Below are 20,384 nucleotides of genomic sequence, written 5' to 3'. Positions count from 1 at the left end.
GAAAAGTTACCTTCAGTATTATTACCATTGGGGTGAGATGTGCTAATGAAAACTGGAGAAAGAGCAACTAAGAACAAGGGCATTTTATACCAAGATGCCTCCGCTGAACATCTGAAGGAAGGTCAAGAATGCTTTTAGTGAAACATATTGCTTATGGCTGAATTTTAACATGAGAAAGTGAAATCTTAAAGCAATGTAGGTAAGGGGGTTGCACCCTGGGATTAATCTCACTCTGCCTGACACATTTCCTGATGATATTCAATTAGAGGGTCACCTCCTGGTAGGAGGTGTGAATGTGCTTTCACGCTTTCCCTGCCAATGGAAGTGCCTCACAGGAAAGCTGTAAAGTAACTGAGGGATTCCCTCTCCCTTCTAGTCTTGCTGGAAAATCCACTCCAGCCTGTGATGTCTAATTTGTGTTTTTATATAGGTAGGTTACTTTCCAAAAAGGGTTCCTTTAACAACTGAGAATGGGTGCAATCCAAGGCTTCTCCACCACCCTCTCCTGAACAAGACTCGCTGTAGGGCATGAGCATGAAATCTGGGTCATTGCAGGATCTCTCTGCCCAGCAGGCTTTTGAAATCTGGCCTTTACATTTAAAAGCTAGCACTGCTCACAGAGTGCTATATACTTTCAGCAAAACAAAACGAACTGTTTGCTGCGTGCAAGTTTTTTCACAGAATTTATCCTTTTTTTGACAAAACAGAAACTGATTTTTTCCGTTTTCATTTTTTGAAAACTTGCGGTCCTCCACTATTCTCCATTTCCACACACACCCCTTTCTCCCTTTGGAAGAGAAAAAAAAAAAGTGACTCTTCACAGTTTTTCATCAATAACCAGAAAGTTTCTAACCAAAAGGAAATTGAAAATGTCTGTGGAAAAATTTAGGTCAAGAAGCCATTTTTTCACCAACACCACCCCCTCACCAAAAAAAAAAAAAAAAAAAAGTTTCAGTGCAAAAACATTGACCCGCTGTGTTAAAAACAAGTGGTTGTTCCAGGGCTCTCAATCTGTGTCAGTTTTAGAGAGAGATTTCAAAGAAGAAAGATTTTTAAAATGTCTCATTGAAACACACAGCCAAGTCCTCCATCACCCACAGGACATACTGTAAAATAAGTTTATAATCCCAGTTGAAGGAATTACCATGCAGATCAATAAGACTCGGCAACTCTATTGCTGTTTCAGCTCTTGCAATGCCCCATCTCTCTCACACTCACCTGACACTGCACCACGGAAGTCAATGGAAGTTTTACCACTGACCTCAGTGGGAGCAGAAGCAGGGTCTCAATGGACTATTCTTAGCAACCAATAAAGAGCCACCAGATTTTATTTTATAAAACCACTACCTTCCAAAAGTGATCTCAGGTTGGAAAGCGGCACAGCTTGCTTTCTGCTGTTTCCCCTGGCAATCCTATCATTCCTGATCCGTGTACAAGCAAGAGGTTGTGAAAACCAGTCTCTGTACTGTCACCATTTCCTTGTTCAGTTTGCACACACAGCACAAAAGTAATCCATACATAGGGTGACCAGACAGCAAGTGTGAAAAATCAGAACGGGGGTGGGGGGGGGTAAATAGGAACCTATATAAGAAAAAGACCCCAAAATTAGGACATCTGGTCACCTTTTCCATACAACTGGTGAGGCACATTTTAAATAGGATCCAATTTCTATTACTTCTCTGGGAAAATAATCAGTAATAAATATCCTATTTCTTCTCTCATCTAATACAGGTAAATCCTATTTTTCAATCCTCTTTTTAACCCCAAATATCTGTGTCCTCCAGTCTGACTGCATGCTGTTGTGGAGGAGGCAGCATGGTCTATGGGATTCTATTCCCAGCTCAGTCACTGGCCTCCTTTGCGACTTTAAGCCAGTCACTTCTCCCACACCATCCTTACACCTGTTTCCTCTCCCATCCTTTGTCTTGTCTATTGAAGCTCTTTGGCGCTAGGACGGTCTCTTACTTTGTACCGCGCCTAACCCAATGGAATCCTGCACTCCCTTGACTTCCATAACTCTGTGCTGTCCTGGTTCTCCTTCTACCTCTCCAGTTCCTCCTTCAGCACGTCTTTCGCAAGATCCTTCATCAGCTTTCTGAGGGAGCTCCATAAGGCTCTGTCCTTCGTCCTCTTCTCTTCTCCCTCTATACCTTATCTCTGTGTAATCTCATCCATAAACACAAATTAGACTACCGTGTCTATGCTGACCACTCACAGATCTACCTCCCTTCCACAAATTAGGGATGTAAAACCTGTTTAACTATTAAAATTATATAATTTAACTGGTTAACTGATTAAAGGGAGAGGGGCCCCAGGTACCTACTTTGTCCCGATGCGGCTTCCGCAAATGCTCCATGTCACCCCAGCAGCAGCTTCCCTTCCCTGCGCACCGTCCACCTCCGCAGCCAAACCCCTTTCAGTGGCACAGGGGGAGGCCAGGGACTACTTTACCCTCCCCCAATGGGGGCCCCCAGCCCCTGCCCACCCACCCCGGCCTAAATGCGCTCCCCCTGCCCGGCTGGCCATCCCCCGCGAAGCCCCCGGGGCTGACTGGGGCGGAGGTTGGCCAGCAGGGCCCGGGGTGGCTTGGGCAGAAGAACTGGTTCGAGACCCACGCACAGGGGGTTAACAGTTAGGGTGGGTTAACAGTAAGATTAATACTTACCAGTTAACTATTTAATATTTTACATCCCTACCACACAATTAAAATCTTAGCCTGTGTCTCAAACATCTCCTTGGGGATGTCTAACTGCCAGCTCAAGCTAAACATGGTTAAAACAGAGCTCCTAATCTTCCCCGTGGATTAATCTTCATCGTGGATAACACCACTATCCTGCCTGTCACTCAGGCCCATAACCTGGGTGTCATCTGACCCTGACCTCTCTCTCTAGTTCTTCACATCCACATTATGTCTAAATCTTGCATATTCTCTCTCTATAACATCTCTAATATACAGCCTTTCCTATCCATCCACATAGCTAAAAGTCTTGTCCAAGCTCTCATCATCTCATGCTTCCATTCCTACATCTCTCTCTCTAGCCTTGACAAACACAATCTTGCCTTGCTCAGATCTAGTCACAAAGATGGTTTCCCTAGCCCGCCGCTTTGACCAATACCACTCCCCTCTTTGAATTCCTCCACTGGCTCCTGCTTTTCTATTATATCAAACATAAGCTACTGGTCTTCACTCTCAACTTTCTGATGCTCTTAATTCCTTCTTACACCTTCCTGGCCTATCCCCACCTTACCTATCATCTCTCATTTGCTACTGAGCTGGCAATGCTGGCCTCCATTTGACCCCGGAGGGTCATTTTCAAACAAGTATTTTTCTCCTGTGCTGCCCCACGCACTTGAGCATTTCTCCCTGTAAACATCTGCAAAGCTGCCTCATTATCCATCTTCAAATCCCTTCTCAAAACTCACCTTCACCAGGACCTCTACAAAAAACCTGAACAGTTCGACTCCTGACATCCTGAGATCACTGCCTACCATGCAGATCAGTACCATCTCACTTGTACTTCCCCATCTGTCTGTATCCAGCCGTTCTCTGGTCTTATACTTAGACGGTAAACTCTTTAGGGCTGTGACCATCATTTTGTTCTGTATCTGTACACCTAGCCCCAGGAGGTCCTGGCCCATGATAGAAGCATCTAGATCAGGGTAGGCAACCTATGGCACGAGTGCCGAAGGCGGCACACGAGTTGATTTTCAGTGGCACTCACACAGCCCAGGTTCTAGCCACCGGTCCGGGGGGCTCTGCATTTTAATTTAATTTTAAATGAAGCTTCTTAAACATTTTAAAAACCTTATTTACTTTACATACAATAGTTTAGTTATATATTATAAACTTATAGAAAGAGACCTTCTAAAAACATTAAAATGTATTACTGGCACGCAAAACCTTAAATTAGAACGAATAAATGAAGATTCGGCACACCACTTCTGAAAGGTTGCCGACTCCTGGTCTAGATGCTACAGTAATATAAATAAATCTCTGTGCCTCAGTTTCCTGGAATAATAATACCATCTCCCCTCACAGAGGTGAGGTGTAATTAGTGTTTTGAAGGACTCTGATATTACAGTGAGGGCACCATAGAAACACCCATGAGGAAATGATCAGTCCAGGGTTTACACGGTATGCATTAAATAAAGGCCTGGGGGCCACACACTGAATGAGGAAGATAAAGAAATATTGAATAACTACTCATTCACTGAATGAGGCAGGGATCCTGTGAATACATAGGCAATACGATCATCTAATTAAAGAGACTGTACCATGATGAACATGCTCCAGGGGCAGAAAGAAGGTTGCATGGGCCACAGGGAAAGGATCCAGCAGTGTGGAAAAGGCTCTGGCGGGGGAGGGGGATGCAGCAAAGAACGGCTCTGACAGCTTTCTCCACCGCCAGAGCCTTTCACGGACATGCGTCACTACAAGGCGCAGCATGGACTCATCCCGCTTTTCACTACAGTGTGTAGCTACACCTACCCTACACGCTGTCACCAGTGATGTGCAGAGTGGACACAGCCAAACCCCACCACGACTGATGAAGGGAAACTATGCAACTAATTCTGCATACCTGGGATGTAAAGGATTTGGGGATAACATCACCTAAACAAACAGATGCTCTTTCAGGGTTTACTCTCAGAATTAAGAGCATCAGAAACTTGGGAAAACTTTGAAGAGTTTTATTAAAAATAGAGCTTCTTTTCATTATTTGACGAGGCAACCTTGGGCGTGAAGGACAGACGACATGAGCAAGATTTTTGGAAAGCCTGCTGTGTCTAACATTGGGGAAGGCTGTGCTTACATGTAAAACTATCTTCCCTGGGGACAAGGGCTTCTCAGTGAGAACCTTTTCAGTGGGTTGTTAAGGGGAGTGTAGTCTATAACTGCCTACTACCTAGTTCTTGCACCTTCCTCTGAAACAGCTGGTATCAGCCCCTGTCAGAAACAGATGCGGGATTAGACGGACCTGGTCTGATCTTATACAGCAATGCCAACATTCTCATGTGTAAGGCAGAGTGGGGAGATAGGCAAAGGAGGGGGGAGAAATGGCTTGGCTCTCTCCAAACAAGCAGCAGATGTCTTTATGCACGAGCAGTGTGTGGGAGACATTCTCCAGCAAATTACAGTGATACGGGGTCTGTCTCCATGAAATTAGAGATTGGATCCGAAGATTAGAAACCACACATGCCACTCAATGAGCAATACATTGGCTGCCAGACAAATTCTAGGTCCATTTCTACGTCCTAGGCCTTATCTTTAAAGCTCAGCTATTTCAATGACCACCTCCCTCCACACTTCAGTGCCACAACTGTGTGTCTGTGTAGGTATATATACCACACTCATCTGGGATATATTCAGATGGGACAGGGCATTCTCAGTGGAATCTGCCAGCACCAGAGATCAGATTGAGCTCAGATCTTATAACTTTTAAATCACAATGCACACAGGGCCCAATCTTTTAAATCAATATCAGTCTTCCTTTTATCTGACATTCCCTTAAGAACTAAACTGTGGAATGGTCTCAGCTGTTTGTCTTTTGAGTAAACCACTTGGATTCACCTACAACTGCTTCTAAATGAGCTGAGAGGGGTGAGAAATTGGTTTTCTCTCAAAAGAAACTGCATTGCTAAACTGATATAGATGCTATGGTGATAGGCGCCTTAGAAAGATGTATGGTAGTTATAATGATAAGTAGCAATCCCAGAAGAACTAACTACTAAGGGCTCTAGATCTACGCATCAGGGCTCCAATGCAGCCTTACAATCCAGGTTAGGGCCTCTCCTTTCCAAGGTCTCACGTCAGACCAGTCTTCCACTAGTCGAAGAGGGCTTGATGAGACTTCTGTGCTAGTCCATCAGTATCACTCCTAGATCAGTCCAGAAGCTTGCTGAAGAGTGACATGAAGAACTCGCAATTCTTACCAGCCTAGGGAGAGCACTCAGACCTAAGCGTCAAACCCAAGCTCTTTCATATTATATTGAGCACTCAGCCACCATGCCAGTCTTTTTACATATTTTACCTCCCCCATCTTTGCCATTAACCAGATCAGATGGATCCATTTCGCATGAGTCATTGTCCACTGCTCTGGTATTTGATCCCTTCTTTTCCAGATTTCCCACTTTTCATTTTGGAAGCATGTTTCAGTTGTCCTTTCAGAGCCTACCTGTTTGTGTTCTCCAGGACTTCCACTTTCTTACGCAGCTCACTATTTTCATTTGAACAGGACTCAACCCTGAGGAAGGCACAAAGAGAGAAAGGCAAACTTAAAACCCCCAGGCATCCATTATACTTCAACAAAGGGGGTAAAAACAGAGTTCTAAGGTCCTTTCTATACGAGGTGAAAAAGCATTGCTGCAAACCTTTGCAAATCTTGAAGTCTTTGACCTCACACAAACCTGAAAAAGCCCCTGCAACTGCTACCCCAGGCATTTTACAAGTATTGGAGAGACCTGCTAGTTGTAACATTTGGGAGGAGTTCTTAGCTTAGGTCCAACTCATTCAGTATCGACTACAGTTATTTCTTCCTGGAATAGACGGGATGTCCTGATGAGCCTCCTAGTTCCATCCACCACGCAGGACTCCATGTTTAAAATTACCCAGAAGACTTTCTTTCCAGGAACAGTACTGTGGAACTATCGGTGTTCTAAGGCATGTGGTGTATGGACCTGCCACAACAGCTCTGACAAACAGTGCTGCTACACGCATGCATTTCTGTGGCCGAGGTGGCCACAGCCCAGCTCGGGGCAGGCAGTTTAGTGGCACAAGGGCCAGGAAGTGACAGGGAGGGGCCCTGTCTGCAAGCGTGGCAAGAGCCAAGAGGTCAGAGCAGGGCCCGCCCTGTGGGATTGGAGCCGCTGTAGGGTGAGTGCAGGACAGGCTCGCTCTGCAACTGTCCCCCCCCAACCCACCCACCCAGGGCTACCACTATCCAGAGGAAAGACTGACAATCCCGACTCCCTTCCAAGGGCTTCCTACTCCCCAGAGGCAGGACCCAGGACCCCTGCATTTCACCCCCAGGGGTAGGACTCTACCTCTTGTCCCCCACCTGCTCCCTATTCATTTTAAATGATGTGCCGCAGCTCTGATTGCAAGGATGAGACAGACATCCATTTCATGCAAACCACATTTCTGACACTGTGTCCCGGATAGCACAGGCACCCCTGAAAGATCACCGAGCCCATGCATCTCACCTTCATAACATGAATAAACCATGAGATTTATTTCCAAAGAATACTGGTCATTTCCAAGCTGCCATTAGAGATCGCCAAAGAGATCCCATTGCATCATGTTTGGTAGTGCGAGTAAGGTGACCAGACTCTCAAACAGATAAACCAGACTCCAATCGCAGTCTCTTAGTAGAGGGGGAAGGTGCTTTGCCATGTGTTTGGGCGTGTGATGGGGTGGATGGGAAAGAGGCTTTCAGGGGTTTGCCCTAGGAGTGCAAGACTTTCTGCTGGAGACAGAAAGAGCAGGGGGAAATTGAGTTGGGGGATTCACCAAAGGAGGTGCAAGGAGTTTAGCAGATGGGGGTCAGGCCCATCTGGCCAAGGGCACAAGGAGAGATGAGGAAAGATTCAGGATATTTGGGAGGGACTAATTTGGGGCACAAGTCTCTATAGGAGGATTTGATGCTTCTTGCTAAAGCAGACTGCTAACATGCTCCTTCTCCACTTCCGATTTCAACTCCTTTACACGTATTCCTGCCTCTGTCCCCACCATCTTAAGAAAAGGAATTTATTCATTCGGAGCCCAACTTGGCCTGGATACTGCCTGCCAAGCGAACCATGAAAATCATGCTATGTAGCCATGTCGCATATTGAATACTGAAACACAGCCATGGACATATATTAATTTGTTTTAGCTTATTTAAAATCCAACTAACTAGGTTGTTAGCATGGTACCGGGATTTGGCCTGGGCTCTTTTTGCATTAGCTCATTCACAAATAGTTGGAGGAAGGTGGCAGGTGTAAAATGAAGGTTCTGCACAAAAGTAGCTAGGCAGCTGTACAACAGGAAGGGGAGCACAGCGGGGTGGGGGGGGGGGGGGGGGGGGGAGGGGAAATCATGAATTATATTGAAACTAGGCCAATATCCTGACTTCAAGATACTCATCTGAGGCACAAGGATATCCTCAACACACACAGGACTTTTCAGGTAAGGCGGAACAGCTGATCACTCTAGGTTTGTGTGACGAACCAACCTCAGAAAGTAGGAACCAGTTTCTTCAATGCTATGTTAACATCAGAAGACCTACTACAAAGTACCAAGTGTTGACACAGTAATATTTGCTTAACATTAATCATAAATAAATACATGATCTGTAGAACCCCCAAAAAAACCTTTCCTCTTTCCTGGAGATAAATCCTGCCTGTAGCCACCACTAGGTGGCAACTGAAACACATTCTGCAGGAACAACAAGGAGTCTGGTGGCACCTTAAAGACTAACAGATCTGTTAGTCTTTAAGGTGCCACCAGACTCCTTGTTGTTTTTGTAGATACAGACTAACACGGCTACCCCCTGATACTTGACATTCTGCAGGAAACACTCACAGTATCAATCCTCCCATCTCAGCAACGGTCTCATTGGTTCATTTGAAAGGGGAGGAAGGCTGGCTTACTTTTTTTCCAGGCTGTCCATGTATTCTTTCTTCTTTCTCCTACTTTCCTGGGCAGAGATCTAAGAGGGACGGGAAAACCCCACACAAAACATCTTTATAGCAAAAGGAAGCCACAAGTAACTCAATAAACTGATTTAAAACATTGGCATTATTAAATCCACGTCTGCTTGCCGCCCTTTATTATTTTCCCCTTGGCAATCAGCTCTAGAATTTCCTTGCCAATTCCCCATCCTAGTGCAAATACAGTCTTAACAAAGGCAGTAAAGTCACTCCCCTGCTCTAATTCTCTTTACCTTCTACCCCACATCAACACTCAGACTTCTCAGAGAAAAAATTCAGGGGCAGGGATGGGACAGGGGTTTACAAACACACCAGGCTCCATTTTAACGCTGGATAACTAATACAAGCCCCTGTACACCTGCAAAATACCTGAGGGTGTGCAAGATCTGTGCAAGGACAATTTAGGTGGTCAGGTTGGAAAACTTGCCCTTCTAGCCAACTATTTCCCTTGCTGCAGGAAAAGCAAGGCACTTCGGATACTTCAGAGAGTCCTGACATAAAATAGCTAATTTAAGGCCCTGGAATTGTACTGAACGAAAAATATGGCACTGTGATGCACAGGGGATTTAGAAACATGAAAATGGTAGGTAGAAGTCTCCCTCACCAGGTAGAGGGGACACAGAGGCCTTGTCTAGACAAGGTAAAAAAGGGGTGGCTTTCTTAAATGGAGTTAGATGACATGATTTCATACACCACTAGCACCTAATGTAGGCATAAATTAATATCTTTACCATTTTGTTAGCTTTAATTGCTACTCAGATGCTATGGTGATGAGCAAAATAAGTACCTGGACAGAGATTAATTATCCATCTAATCAGTACCTAAGTGGTACGTAGTAGGGGATAGAAGGAAGTATTGGCTGCTTTTGTAGAACTGTTGTAGCGTTTTTGTATGAGACATGAGAGGGGACCATTCAGCAGAGCTCCAGCTTAAAATTACCTTGTTCTTTATTTTCCTGCGGATTTTCTTCAGTGCTTTTTCCTCTGCCTTTGTCAGGGGCAATTTTGTAGGAATAGGGTACCCCTCAGCTATCAGCGTCCTCTTCTCTTCCTCCGTCAAGATCAGTGGACCAGTCCCCTGCAATTTCTGCATGTACCAAAGGGATAAGGGGTGGGGAGAGGCAAAGAAAATAGGAAACGCACCCAGATTAGTGGATCCTAGCACAGTTGTGCTGTAAGACATTGGCCCTGGCAAATCTAATGCCAGCACTGGTGACCCCACTTTGGGGTCCCGACCCACAATTTGAGAACCAACCAATGATGAGTACTTATGAAAATCCCACCATAGAGTTGATCACCTACTGCCTAAAGACAAAGTAGCAAGACATCCACTGTGATGCAGGTGATTGCATGGGTCATTTATCTATCAGAGCAGAGTAGTAGCTGCAAGAAGGTATAAAGGAAAAGCTTGTTACATAAGATATCCTTTCACTTCAGACTCCAGCTCCAGACAATCAGTGGGGAAGCCAAAGCCCAACTACTTGATCTGGAGTTTCAGCCAAAGTCTGGGAGGCTCCCCAAAAGGGATAACAACAAACTGGAAGTACAGAAAAAGTAAAACACCAGGTAACAAAAAAAAAAAAAATTGGAAAAAAGTCACCATGACTTACATGTGGTGCTGTCAGGAGAGGCGAATTGGAGAGTGCTGAAGCCATGCGTGATGTCACTTTAGCTGTGGCTTGTAGTTGGACAGGGCTTGAAGGCGGGAGGGACCTGGTTGGGCTTTGCCCTCCCTCAGAGTCACTGCCATGGCTGCTGGGAGGGGTTGGAGGCAGGTGCAGTGGATCCATTGCTGATGGGATAGGAGAACCAAAACAGAAGGTGTTTATCCTAATGAGAGCACAATTGGAAGCTCCAGGAGAACCAACAAATAAAAGTAGGTTTAAAACTAGAGGCAAGTTAGCACTGAGAACAACTTGTTCTGAAGGCCCTGGAGCGAGAGATTCTCAAGGGGAGACTTGTGAACGTGCAGCTGCCCCAGCCTTCCAGCTGTACAGCACTTAATTAAGGGTTTGAAACGTATGACGTGACCTTTCCCAATGGCTTATCCCTCTAAGGAGCAGGATTAAAAGACTCTGCATAGATGGTACTAGGTCTGGGAATTTCTACTTCCTCCCCGAATGCACTGTGGTACAAAGTACACTCCTCCAATATGTGATATCCCCTTCACCCATGAAGCAGTATTAATGGAGACAGCATCCAGCCAGTGTTTAAACTCTGCTAAGTCAGTAAAATATCTACCATCTCTTTTATTACTAATTCAATTCTAACTTCACTGTGTATTAACAACAACTATTTGGTCTTTGTTTCCAGTGGCATCCACAACAGGCACTGTATGAACAGGGAGGAAAGAGCCAGTCCCTGCCCTGAAGAGTTGACAGTCTAACAGCAGATTGTTTGGAGGGTTTAGTAGTTTGGTGCTACTGGAAGGCACCAGACAGATAGCCCTCATCACTGAATTTTTAATTCATCCAGAGTAGTACAGCACAGGTAACAGCAATATAAACTTGTCCCACACAGTGCCGGCCATACTGTCAGAAGACAGGACACTGGGCTAGATGGGCCATTGGTCTGACTCTGTATGGCTGTTCTTGTGTTCTTAAGATACAAAGTAGGAAGAGTCAGTTTCTGCTATGCGTTTCATAATTCCAAACACCTCAATCAAGTCCCCTCAAGTTTACCTCTTTTCCAGGCTAAGTAATCCTGAGTTTCAAGGATTCTAGTTCTATCCAGTAACTGTGCAATCAGTAATACATTATAGATGGAAAGGATCATTGTCTGTATGAAAATTTTTTTATAAGTGGGTCAAAGAGGCTGGTTTCTTAAGCAGCCTGAATCAAATCCCTAGGAGACAGCAGCCGTGGTCTGGAGATTAGCAAAGATGGCTAGAAAGCCAAATAGTTCAACAGAGCACACTACGATCATTCTGCATTCTGGCTATCAGTCCAGCATCTTGGATTGGTAATTAACAAACCTTCCTTAGAAGACAGGTTCAGGAACTGATCTACTTCATGTGGCTCCAATTTAATCTCTGGAAGAACCTTCTGGCTCAACGGTTTCATCTACAGAAGGAATTAAAAAAATAAAATTTGAGTATAAGGAAACACTGAGAAGCTTCCCTTAAGTGACCAGACCTCTTTCCCCCTCCCTACTTCAAGATTTTTTTTTTTTATACTGCTTCTCTGTAACGTATTAACCCAGGTCAATGAGACCATTATCCTGAAAAACAGTTGCTGGGGCTTCTCTTACTGATACAATTAGTTAAATAAGAGATTACTTCCCAGGATGACATTTCAGACCGACAGGTAATGTGCATTGCACTCAAATTACTTCTTTGGAAACAGAGCTGGCACTAGCATTTGCTGGACCAACATGCAAAGGCTTTGAGCAGGTTTCTGCAAAAAGAGAAGTATTCGTTTTGGTGGGAGGAGGGTTTGGTACTATTGAGAGGATGTCAGGAAAGTTACCATCTGGAAGGGGCATCAGGGTTCTTGTCACTATGACCTGGGATATTAGGCCTAAGTTCATTTTACAAAGTGGAGAAGGAACAAGCAAAGAAAGTTATAGGCCAGAATTGGAAAGGGATACTGAGAAAGATGGAGCCCCCACAGCTGAGCACAGGGCTAGAGTCAGACCTTTGTGAGCCTATAATTCCTGACCCGAGTGAGTCAGTCTTGCTCATTGGAGTAGCCAGTACAGCCAGAATCTTGCTGTGTAACTTTTTGGCCCAAAGCAAAAGTAAAAAATCAGGACCCAATACGTTAAATAAAAAATAAAAATAAATTACTGGAAGGGACCTTGAAAGGTCATCGAGTCCAGCCCCCTACCTTCACTAGCGGGACCAAGTACTGATTTTTGCCCCAGATCCCTAAGTGGCCCCCTCAAGGATTGAACTCACAACCCTGGGTTTAGCAGGCCAACGCTCAAACCACTGAGCTATCCCTCCAACCAAAGAGTAACATGGTCCTGAGTCCTGCTTGTGATATTGTGGCATCCCAACTTCATAGTAGTGGCACATGCTGGAGACTATGACTTCACACTCAAACTACAAGATGGTTAGGACAGTCTTAAATCTTTCAGCTTCCTGTGAAGTGAATTAATTTGCACCTGAGCACTTCTGATATGCAACGGAGCAATGAAAGTCTGGTTGTGAACATGGCCTGCCCACGCTGCAGCTGGAATGACATCACCCTGATGGATTGGACACCCTCCACCATCACAGGGGCGAGAAGGGAGGAGCTGAAAGAATAGGCCTTTAAAGCCGAGTTCTGTCTCATCAATAATTCTTGTCACTTATTTTCATCGACTGAAGCACATTCAAACTAAACCCTGGTAAATGTTCTTTGGCTGTTGAATCTTTGGTCACAAATGTATCAGAAATGCTCCTTACTAAGCCTGCTGGGCTGAAGGCAGCAGCAGCCCAAAGTGTTGTAAAAGCCGAATACATTGAAAACGCAGGTAAGCGGCACAGCTGACTTTACAGTGGTATGGAAGTTCTCATTACAAGCGCTGGCCACCCCACACAGGTGTTCTCAGTTGGGTTAGGGCGAGTTTGAATAGCCTTGAGTCAAAATCATTGTGGATAACAGAAGATGTGCATCTTGCCACAGATTCCAGGGGTTAACTGGTTAGCTATTCTAAGTGGGACTGATTAATCAGAGACTAAGTGTTCTAGAGATGCGTGAACCCCAGGCTTTGACCCTGTCCGGAAGAGGCTGTAAGTATAGAAAAGCAAATGATGCAGCCAGCAGCTAATAGTACCAGAGGCTGAATTATATAGACATTTTAAAAATGAGCACTCACAATATTGTTGGAGACGAGCAAACAAGAGACTATACCAACCCATAATGCTTTGCATGTCTGGAATTCTCAAACCTTCACACCAGAAAGACTACACTGCAGTGCAAAGCTTTATGGGAACCTCCATCTATCTGGACAAGCAGGAGAATAGAAAATATGCAAGTACCATGGCATCAGATTGCAACTGGGGTTCTTCGCCTTCCAGGGGTACAGGTGTGATGGTGAGACTGACAGAGGGGGTAAGGCCTGGCGCCTCACACAGCACAGGTTCAGTTTTTATTGTTGCTGAAGTCAATTCTGCACCCAGACACCATTCCTCATTCTCCAGATCAGCTGGCGGTGAAAGAAAGTGAACAGCACATATTTAGATCAGAGATAGAACATAAAAACAAATCAAAAATGAAACCAGTTCCACCTGTCCCCGACAAAAGAAAACCAGAGAAGGCGGCATTAGCTCATTGTTATTAACAGAACCCCGTACCTATTTTCAGCTTATTGTTCCATGCAGACAACTGAGCCATTTCATAACTGTAACCTAACCTTAGCCCTAGGATATGGGGATAAGTGGGGAGATGAGAGAGAGGGTAATCACCACCATATATTGCTGAAGGCTGCTAACACATGGTGGAGCAAGACTAAACAAGCCATCGGATAAAGCAGCCCGAGAGTAGCATTCTACACAGGCTAATGTCAGTTTTAATCCTTCTCACAGTGCCTGTGTCTGGGCAGACTTTTGCTCACTCTTGTGCTTCCGTCATTACACAGCTGCAGAGACTGAATGACACTTAGGAACCAAGAGGCTTTTGCGCTTCCAAAATTCAATTTCTCCCCCCCCCCCCCCGTGTTTTAGTTAATTAGCATAAAAGGGGATAATGGCTTTAATGATTTCATAGGAGTATTGGTGACATCGTGATTAGCTCAGCTTCCTCCCCAAAGCAGCTGGGAGTCACAGCAGAAGATGTGCACTTTGACTGACAGCAATTAAATGTACATCATGTGTTGGCAGAGCTATAACAATTCGCAGTTTATTGAAAGCATCAAGGGAAACTCAATGGTATTCAGCGGGCCAAGCTGGATTCTTTGCACTGAGGGCCAGGATTTGGTGGGGGTGGCAGTATCTCTACAGACTCTCCAGTAACACTCTGGTCAATCTGGTGAATCAGAGCACTTCAGGAGAGAGCCATTCTCTGCTTGCCTTGGTCTAAAGAACGAGTTAGCCTGCACTAGAGTCATGAGGGTAAGGGTGAGAAGTCAGGAGGATTCCCACTTTTAACACAAGCCCATCAAGAGCCAAAACAACTGCGCTATTACCACCACATATATCTGTGAATTCTGATCATTGCATCCTGCCCAAAGAAATTACCACTGTTGTTCAGTTGTGTAAGCTACTCATCCCCCCTGTGCCATGTTTCTGGTTCAGAGTGGCTGCATTTCAGTGGTGGAATAATAGTACTTGTGAGAGGCACGCTAGCTAAATCAACCAGTTAAAAACTCAGCTGGGTAGCATGGATATCTATCCAGGGAAAGAATTGTGCTCTTTCTGCTGCTTCCCTATCCCAACTCCACACACACACACACACACACACACACACACACACACACACACACACACAAGAAGCAACAGGAAACACAAAAAGCCTTTGCATGCCTATATATTGATGGGCCGTGGAAGCTCAGTTTGTAATTGACTGATTTAGGGCCCTACCAAATTCATGGCCATGGAAAATGCGTCATGGACCGTGAAATCTGGTGTCCCCCGCCCCATGAAATCTGGTCTTGTGTGTGCTTTTACCTTATATTATACAGATTTAATGGGGAAGCCCCGTATTTCCCATGAGGAATTATTGGTTAAACTGGAAAACATGGGGATCGATATGAAAATCCAGAGGTGGATAAGGAATTGGTTAATGGGGAGAATGCAGCGGGTCGTATTAAAGGGTGAATTGTCGGGTTGGAGGGAGGTTACTAGTGGAGTGCCTCAAGGTTCGGTTTTGGGACCCATTTTATTTAATCTATTTATAACTGACCTCGGAACCGATTGCAAGAGTGGGCTGATAAAGTTTGCGGATGATACAAAGGTGGGAGGAGTTGCAAATTCGGAGGAGGATAGGGATATTCTGCAGGGAGACTTGAATGAGCTTGTGAATTGGAGTATCAGAAATAGGATGAAATTTAATAGTGAAAAGTGTAAGGTGATGCACTTGGGGATGACTAATAACAATTTTAGTTACAAGATGGGGACACATTGGTTAGAAGTAACGGAAGAGGAGAAGGACCTAGGGGTCCTTGTGGACCGCAGGATGACTATGAGTCGACAATGTGACGTGGCGGTGAAAAAAGCCAATGCGGTCTTGGGATGTATTAGGCGAGGTATATCTAGTAGGGATAAGGAGGTCCTGCTTCCGTTGTATAAGGCGCTGGTGAGACCTCATTTGGAGTACTGTGTGCAGTTCTGGTCTCCCATGTTTAAAAAAGATGAACTCAAACTGGAACGGGTGCAGAGAAGGGCGACTAAGATGATCAGAGGAATGGAAAACCTGTTGTATGAAAAGAGATTAGAGGAGCTTGGGTTGTTTAGTCTGACAAAACGAAGGCTGAGGGGGGATATGATTGCTATCTTTAAATATATCAGAGGGGTAAATACAAGGGAGGGAGAGGAATTATTCCAGCTTAGTACTAATGTGGACACGAGAACGAATGGATATAAACTGGCCGTGGGGAAGTTCAGGCTTGAAATTAGACGAAGGTTTCTGACCGTCAGAGGGGTGAAATATTGGAACGGCCTTCCGAGGGAAACGGTGGGGGCGACGGATCTGTCTGGTTTTAAGATTAAGTTAGATAAGTTTATGGAGAGAATGGTTTAATGGTAAAACATAGTAGCCAAGGAAAACCAAGCAATGGTACATAAATAGCATAATGGCCAACAAGGGTCAGGCTAGAGACTCTTGCCTATATGCTCGGGGTATTACTGATCGCCATATTTGGGGTCGGGAAGGAATTTTCCTCCAGGGTAGATTGGCCGAGCCTCTGGAGGTTTTTCGCCTTCCTCCGCAGCATGGGGCAGGGATCACTAGCAGGAGGGTCTCAGCCGATTGAAGTCACTAAAACACAGGATTGGGGACTTCAACGGCAGAGTCCAGGGAAGGGTCTTGCGGCCTGCAGCATGCAGGGGGTCAGACCAGATGATCATAATGGTCTCTTCTGACCTTAAAGTCTATGAGTCTATAAATTGGGGTTCCTGACCCAAAAGGGAGTTGCAAGGGTGTTGCAAGGTTACTTTGGGGGTGGGGGCAGGGCCGGTGCAACCATTTAGGCAAACTAGGCGGCCACCTAGGGCGCCTAGTGGTTGGGGGTGCCTAAAAGCCCGCTCAGGTGAGGAGGTGAGCTGGGGCGGCGGGGGGGGGGGGCGGGGAGGGCTGCCTGCAATAAGGGGGGTGGGGGCGCACAAGAGAACTGCTCCCCACCCCAGATCACCTCCACTCTGCCTCCTCCGCTGAGCACTCAGCCCCTGCTCTAAGTCTCCTCCAATCGGTGCCGCAAGCCTGGGAGGGGAGGAGAATTAGAGTGGCGCCAGCATGCTCAGCGGAGCAGAGGTGAGCTGGGGTGGGCTCCCCCGGTGGGGTTAGCTGCCGCCGGGGGGAGGGAGGGGAGTTTCCTCCCTAGGTGGGGTTAGCTGCCGCGGAGGCGGTCTCCCCGGGCGGGGTTAGCTGCCGTGGGGAGGGGGGGGTAGCTGCTGCGGAGGGGGGGCGGCGGGCTCCCCAGGTGGGGGCTGGGTTAGCTGGGTGGGAGGGTGGCGCAAGGTGGAAGTTTCACCTAGGGCGTGAAACTTCCTTGCACCAGCCCTGGGTGGGAGGGTTGCAGTATAGCCATCCTTACTTCTGCGTGGCCTTCAGAGCCGGGCGGCCAGAGAGAAGTGCCTGTTGAGCGAGCTCCCAGCGCTGTGGGCAGCGCCCCGCCGGCAGCAGTGCAGAAGTAAGGGTGGCAGTACCATACCATGTCATCCTTACTTCTGCCCTGCTGCCTTCAGAGCTGAGCGGCTGGAGAGTGGCAGCTGCTGACTGAGGGCCCAGCTCTGCAGGCAGCAGCACAGAGGTAAGGGTGGCAATATCATACCAGGCCATCCTTACTTCTGCGCTGCTGCTAGAGGCTGCTCTGCCTTCAGAGCTGAGCTCCCGGCCAGCTGCCACCGCTCTCCAGCTGCCCAGCTCCGAAGGCAGCGCCGCCGCCAGCAGCAGTGCAGGATGAAGGGTAGCAGTACTGCAACCCCCCTACAATAACTTTGTGTCCCCTCCCCCCCGCCCACACACACCCACCCACCTTCTTTTTGGGTCAGGACACCTACAATTACAACACACTGAAATTTCATATTTAAATAGCTGAAATCATGACATTTATGATTTTTAAAATTCCTATGACCATGAAATTGACTAAAATGGACTGTGAATTTGGTGGGGCTCTATTTATAGCATGCCACTCACAAGTACCTTGAAGGCAGTATCACTTCACCTGGGACTGAAACCCAACCTTTCTGAACTAGAATCATGCAATATAACAGTGACAAACAGCTTATACATCTGAACTGTGCGGGGGGAGGGATATATTTAGGCAGAACAAAGTTACTGGAGTTCAGACGCAAATGTGCAGCCTCCATCTTCATTTTGCCTGTTGGTATCAAGACTGCACACAACATTGCTGACAATTGAGTAACTGGAAGGAGGAAGACAACATACAGTTTTGATACTAGTCATTACTTTGTGGTGTAACCTAACTTACACTGCTGGCAAAAAGAGATGTAATTTGAATAGACACACCGAGGGGGTTAAAAATGAAAACATATATCCTGTAATCAGAAACCCCAGCTCTGCCAGGGAGAATAACTGTATAGTGAGAGCTAAGACTTTTGTTTTTAATGTCTATGCCTGAAGTCTTCTGGGCAGCTTAAAATAGAAACAAGCATTTAGAGACAAAGGCAATACTGCCGAAATTTCAACTCAGGATAAAGGACACTGTGCTCCCTCAACCCTCCCACCACGCCCACTGCCTTTCCCGCCACAATGAAAATTTCCATTGTACTGAAATGGAGTTCCCTTCGGTTTACTGTGTGTGGATTACTCAGATTTTTAAAACAATATTCTCTGCTTTGTCTGGACATTAAATATCCCATGGCACTTTTCACCAAAGCAAATCTTTTCTTATGAATTCTGCCAAAATGGTCCCTCCCCTCAGCTGTTGTGCAATGTTCTGTGCATTAGTTTGTTACTTCTCTTCTCCCCAGAGGTGGCCACATTTTAGTGGTGCTGTAGTTTGTAGGCCACTTTAGGATCCGTTGTGAGGAAAAGGACTCTGTTAATTTACATTCATAATGAACTGAAGAAGCAGCCTTTAGAGTTCTCCTGAGACATAGGACATCACACAAACAGAAGACCCTGCCCTCTAGGTTATACTTGGTGATTATTAACAGTTTTAATCACTGATTTCACAAGGGCCTGGCTGCCATGACAGAAAGAGACATTTGTCATTCTTTAAAATAGTCATTTTGCTGCACTGGAATCTCCAGAGGCCTCCGTAACAGCCACTTAGTTCTGCAGAAGTTATTTGGAATTATTCTAGACCTGAAAAGCCAGTTTAACCAATCAAATACTCATCAAGGCACAGGTAGGTTAGCATTGACGTACTATATTTAACCAGGAAATTATTATAAGGAACTTGATCTGGCTCTTTTCTTGACAATCATCTGGTATATACACATGAGGAACAATCTCATTCCATTCAATCAACTCTTTGAAAGTGTGGAACTGAGAAATGTACCCACCTGACCAGAAAGCTACAGGTACTCCCCTCCCCGTCCCCCACCACTCCAGAGCAGAGTGCATCAGTGTATCTTAAAACATTTAATTGTCATCTTTGCTACAAAATCTCTTCCTAAGGCTTCCAAACCCTGGCTCCAGAGGACAGTGTTATCCTGAGAGTACTGCTGTTGGCTGCTAGCACTGTCGCAAGCTAGCAGTGGTCATTGAAACACCAGAGTTCCATTATGCCTCAGCTTCATCAAGGATTCCAACGAAGGGCCTTCACTGCATCTGTCCAGCCCACCATGGATTGATACTGAGCAGTAATGAACCTAAGTGCACATTATGCCTCCTAGCTTAACTTTTTTCTTCTGGAGACTTGATTTTTCACATGGACTTAAAGTCATTAGTAAAGCCATTTAATTTTTAACCTAGCCTCTGGCAGACATTTGTCCATTTCTTAAAACCACCAGCCACTGTCTCTCAACAGGTAGTTTGAAGCATCACTGTTCAGACATTAGATGCAGAGGTAGGTGGGGGCCCTACCACTGGAACAGCACGATGGCACTAAAAGGCCAGACAGATATGTTTGCAGAGCTGTATGCTGCTTGTTACTTGCCTGAATACTACAATCCCCTCATGTTCACAATCCTTGACATTCAAATGTATCGTCCCTTAAAAAAAAAAAAAAGTAATAATGGAGGCTGTTGATATCTGACAAGTGAAGCTGCAGCCTGAACGCCAGCTTATAGCAGGAGGTGAAGCTCATACTATAGCGGACTCAAAGCTTTATAGGAAAAACACCCACCCCCATCTCCACTGAAAGAAGATAAGGAGAACCCACTCCACAGTGAATCAAGCAGTGCCTTTTACTCTGTAAAGAACTCATGCCTGTGTAAAAGCCCTCACATGCTGCTGAAGGCATCACTCATAGCACAGTACAATATCCTAACTCAGTGGTCTGATTTACACTCTTTTCCAGCCTCTGAAAGGTAGCTGGCCCCTGTCTGTATGAATAACTGTTTCCTTATGCTCCCTGACTCTCCCCCCACCTCACAGGCCCTGGTCGCTCAGCATTACTCCTGCTACCCCCACTCAGCACACCCAG

At 45.8% G+C, this 20,384-nt stretch overlaps 1 protein-coding gene across 4 annotated transcripts in view; it reads right to left on the bottom strand.

The window, feature by feature from the left end:
• CREB3L2 (cAMP responsive element binding protein 3 like 2) overlaps nucleotides 1–20,384 on the bottom strand; it is a 126,700-nt gene that overhangs the window by 16,491 nt on the left and 89,825 nt on the right. For all 4 annotated transcript variants that reach the window (XM_034779686.1, XM_034779692.1, XM_034779701.1 and 1 more), the window contains exons 3-8: nucleotides 13,654–13,820; nucleotides 11,662–11,749; nucleotides 10,298–10,479; nucleotides 9,628–9,774; nucleotides 8,629–8,687; nucleotides 6,174–6,242 (exon numbers count right to left, since the gene is read on the bottom strand). In XM_034779686.1, the coding sequence (XP_034635577.1) occupies nucleotides 6,174–6,242; nucleotides 8,629–8,687; nucleotides 9,628–9,774; nucleotides 10,298–10,479; nucleotides 11,662–11,749; nucleotides 13,654–13,820 (712 nt within the window). The remainder of the gene's footprint in view (nucleotides 1–6,173; nucleotides 6,243–8,628; nucleotides 8,688–9,627; nucleotides 9,775–10,297; nucleotides 10,480–11,661; nucleotides 11,750–13,653; nucleotides 13,821–20,384) is intronic.

Source organism: Trachemys scripta, chromosome 1 (assembly GCF_013100865.1).
Source record: "Trachemys scripta elegans isolate TJP31775 chromosome 1, CAS_Tse_1.0, whole genome shotgun sequence".
Taxonomy (NCBI): domain Eukaryota; kingdom Metazoa; phylum Chordata; order Testudines; family Emydidae; genus Trachemys; species Trachemys scripta.
Note: the sequence above shows the minus strand (reverse complement) of the source record. Positions and strands in the feature narration are given on the sequence as shown.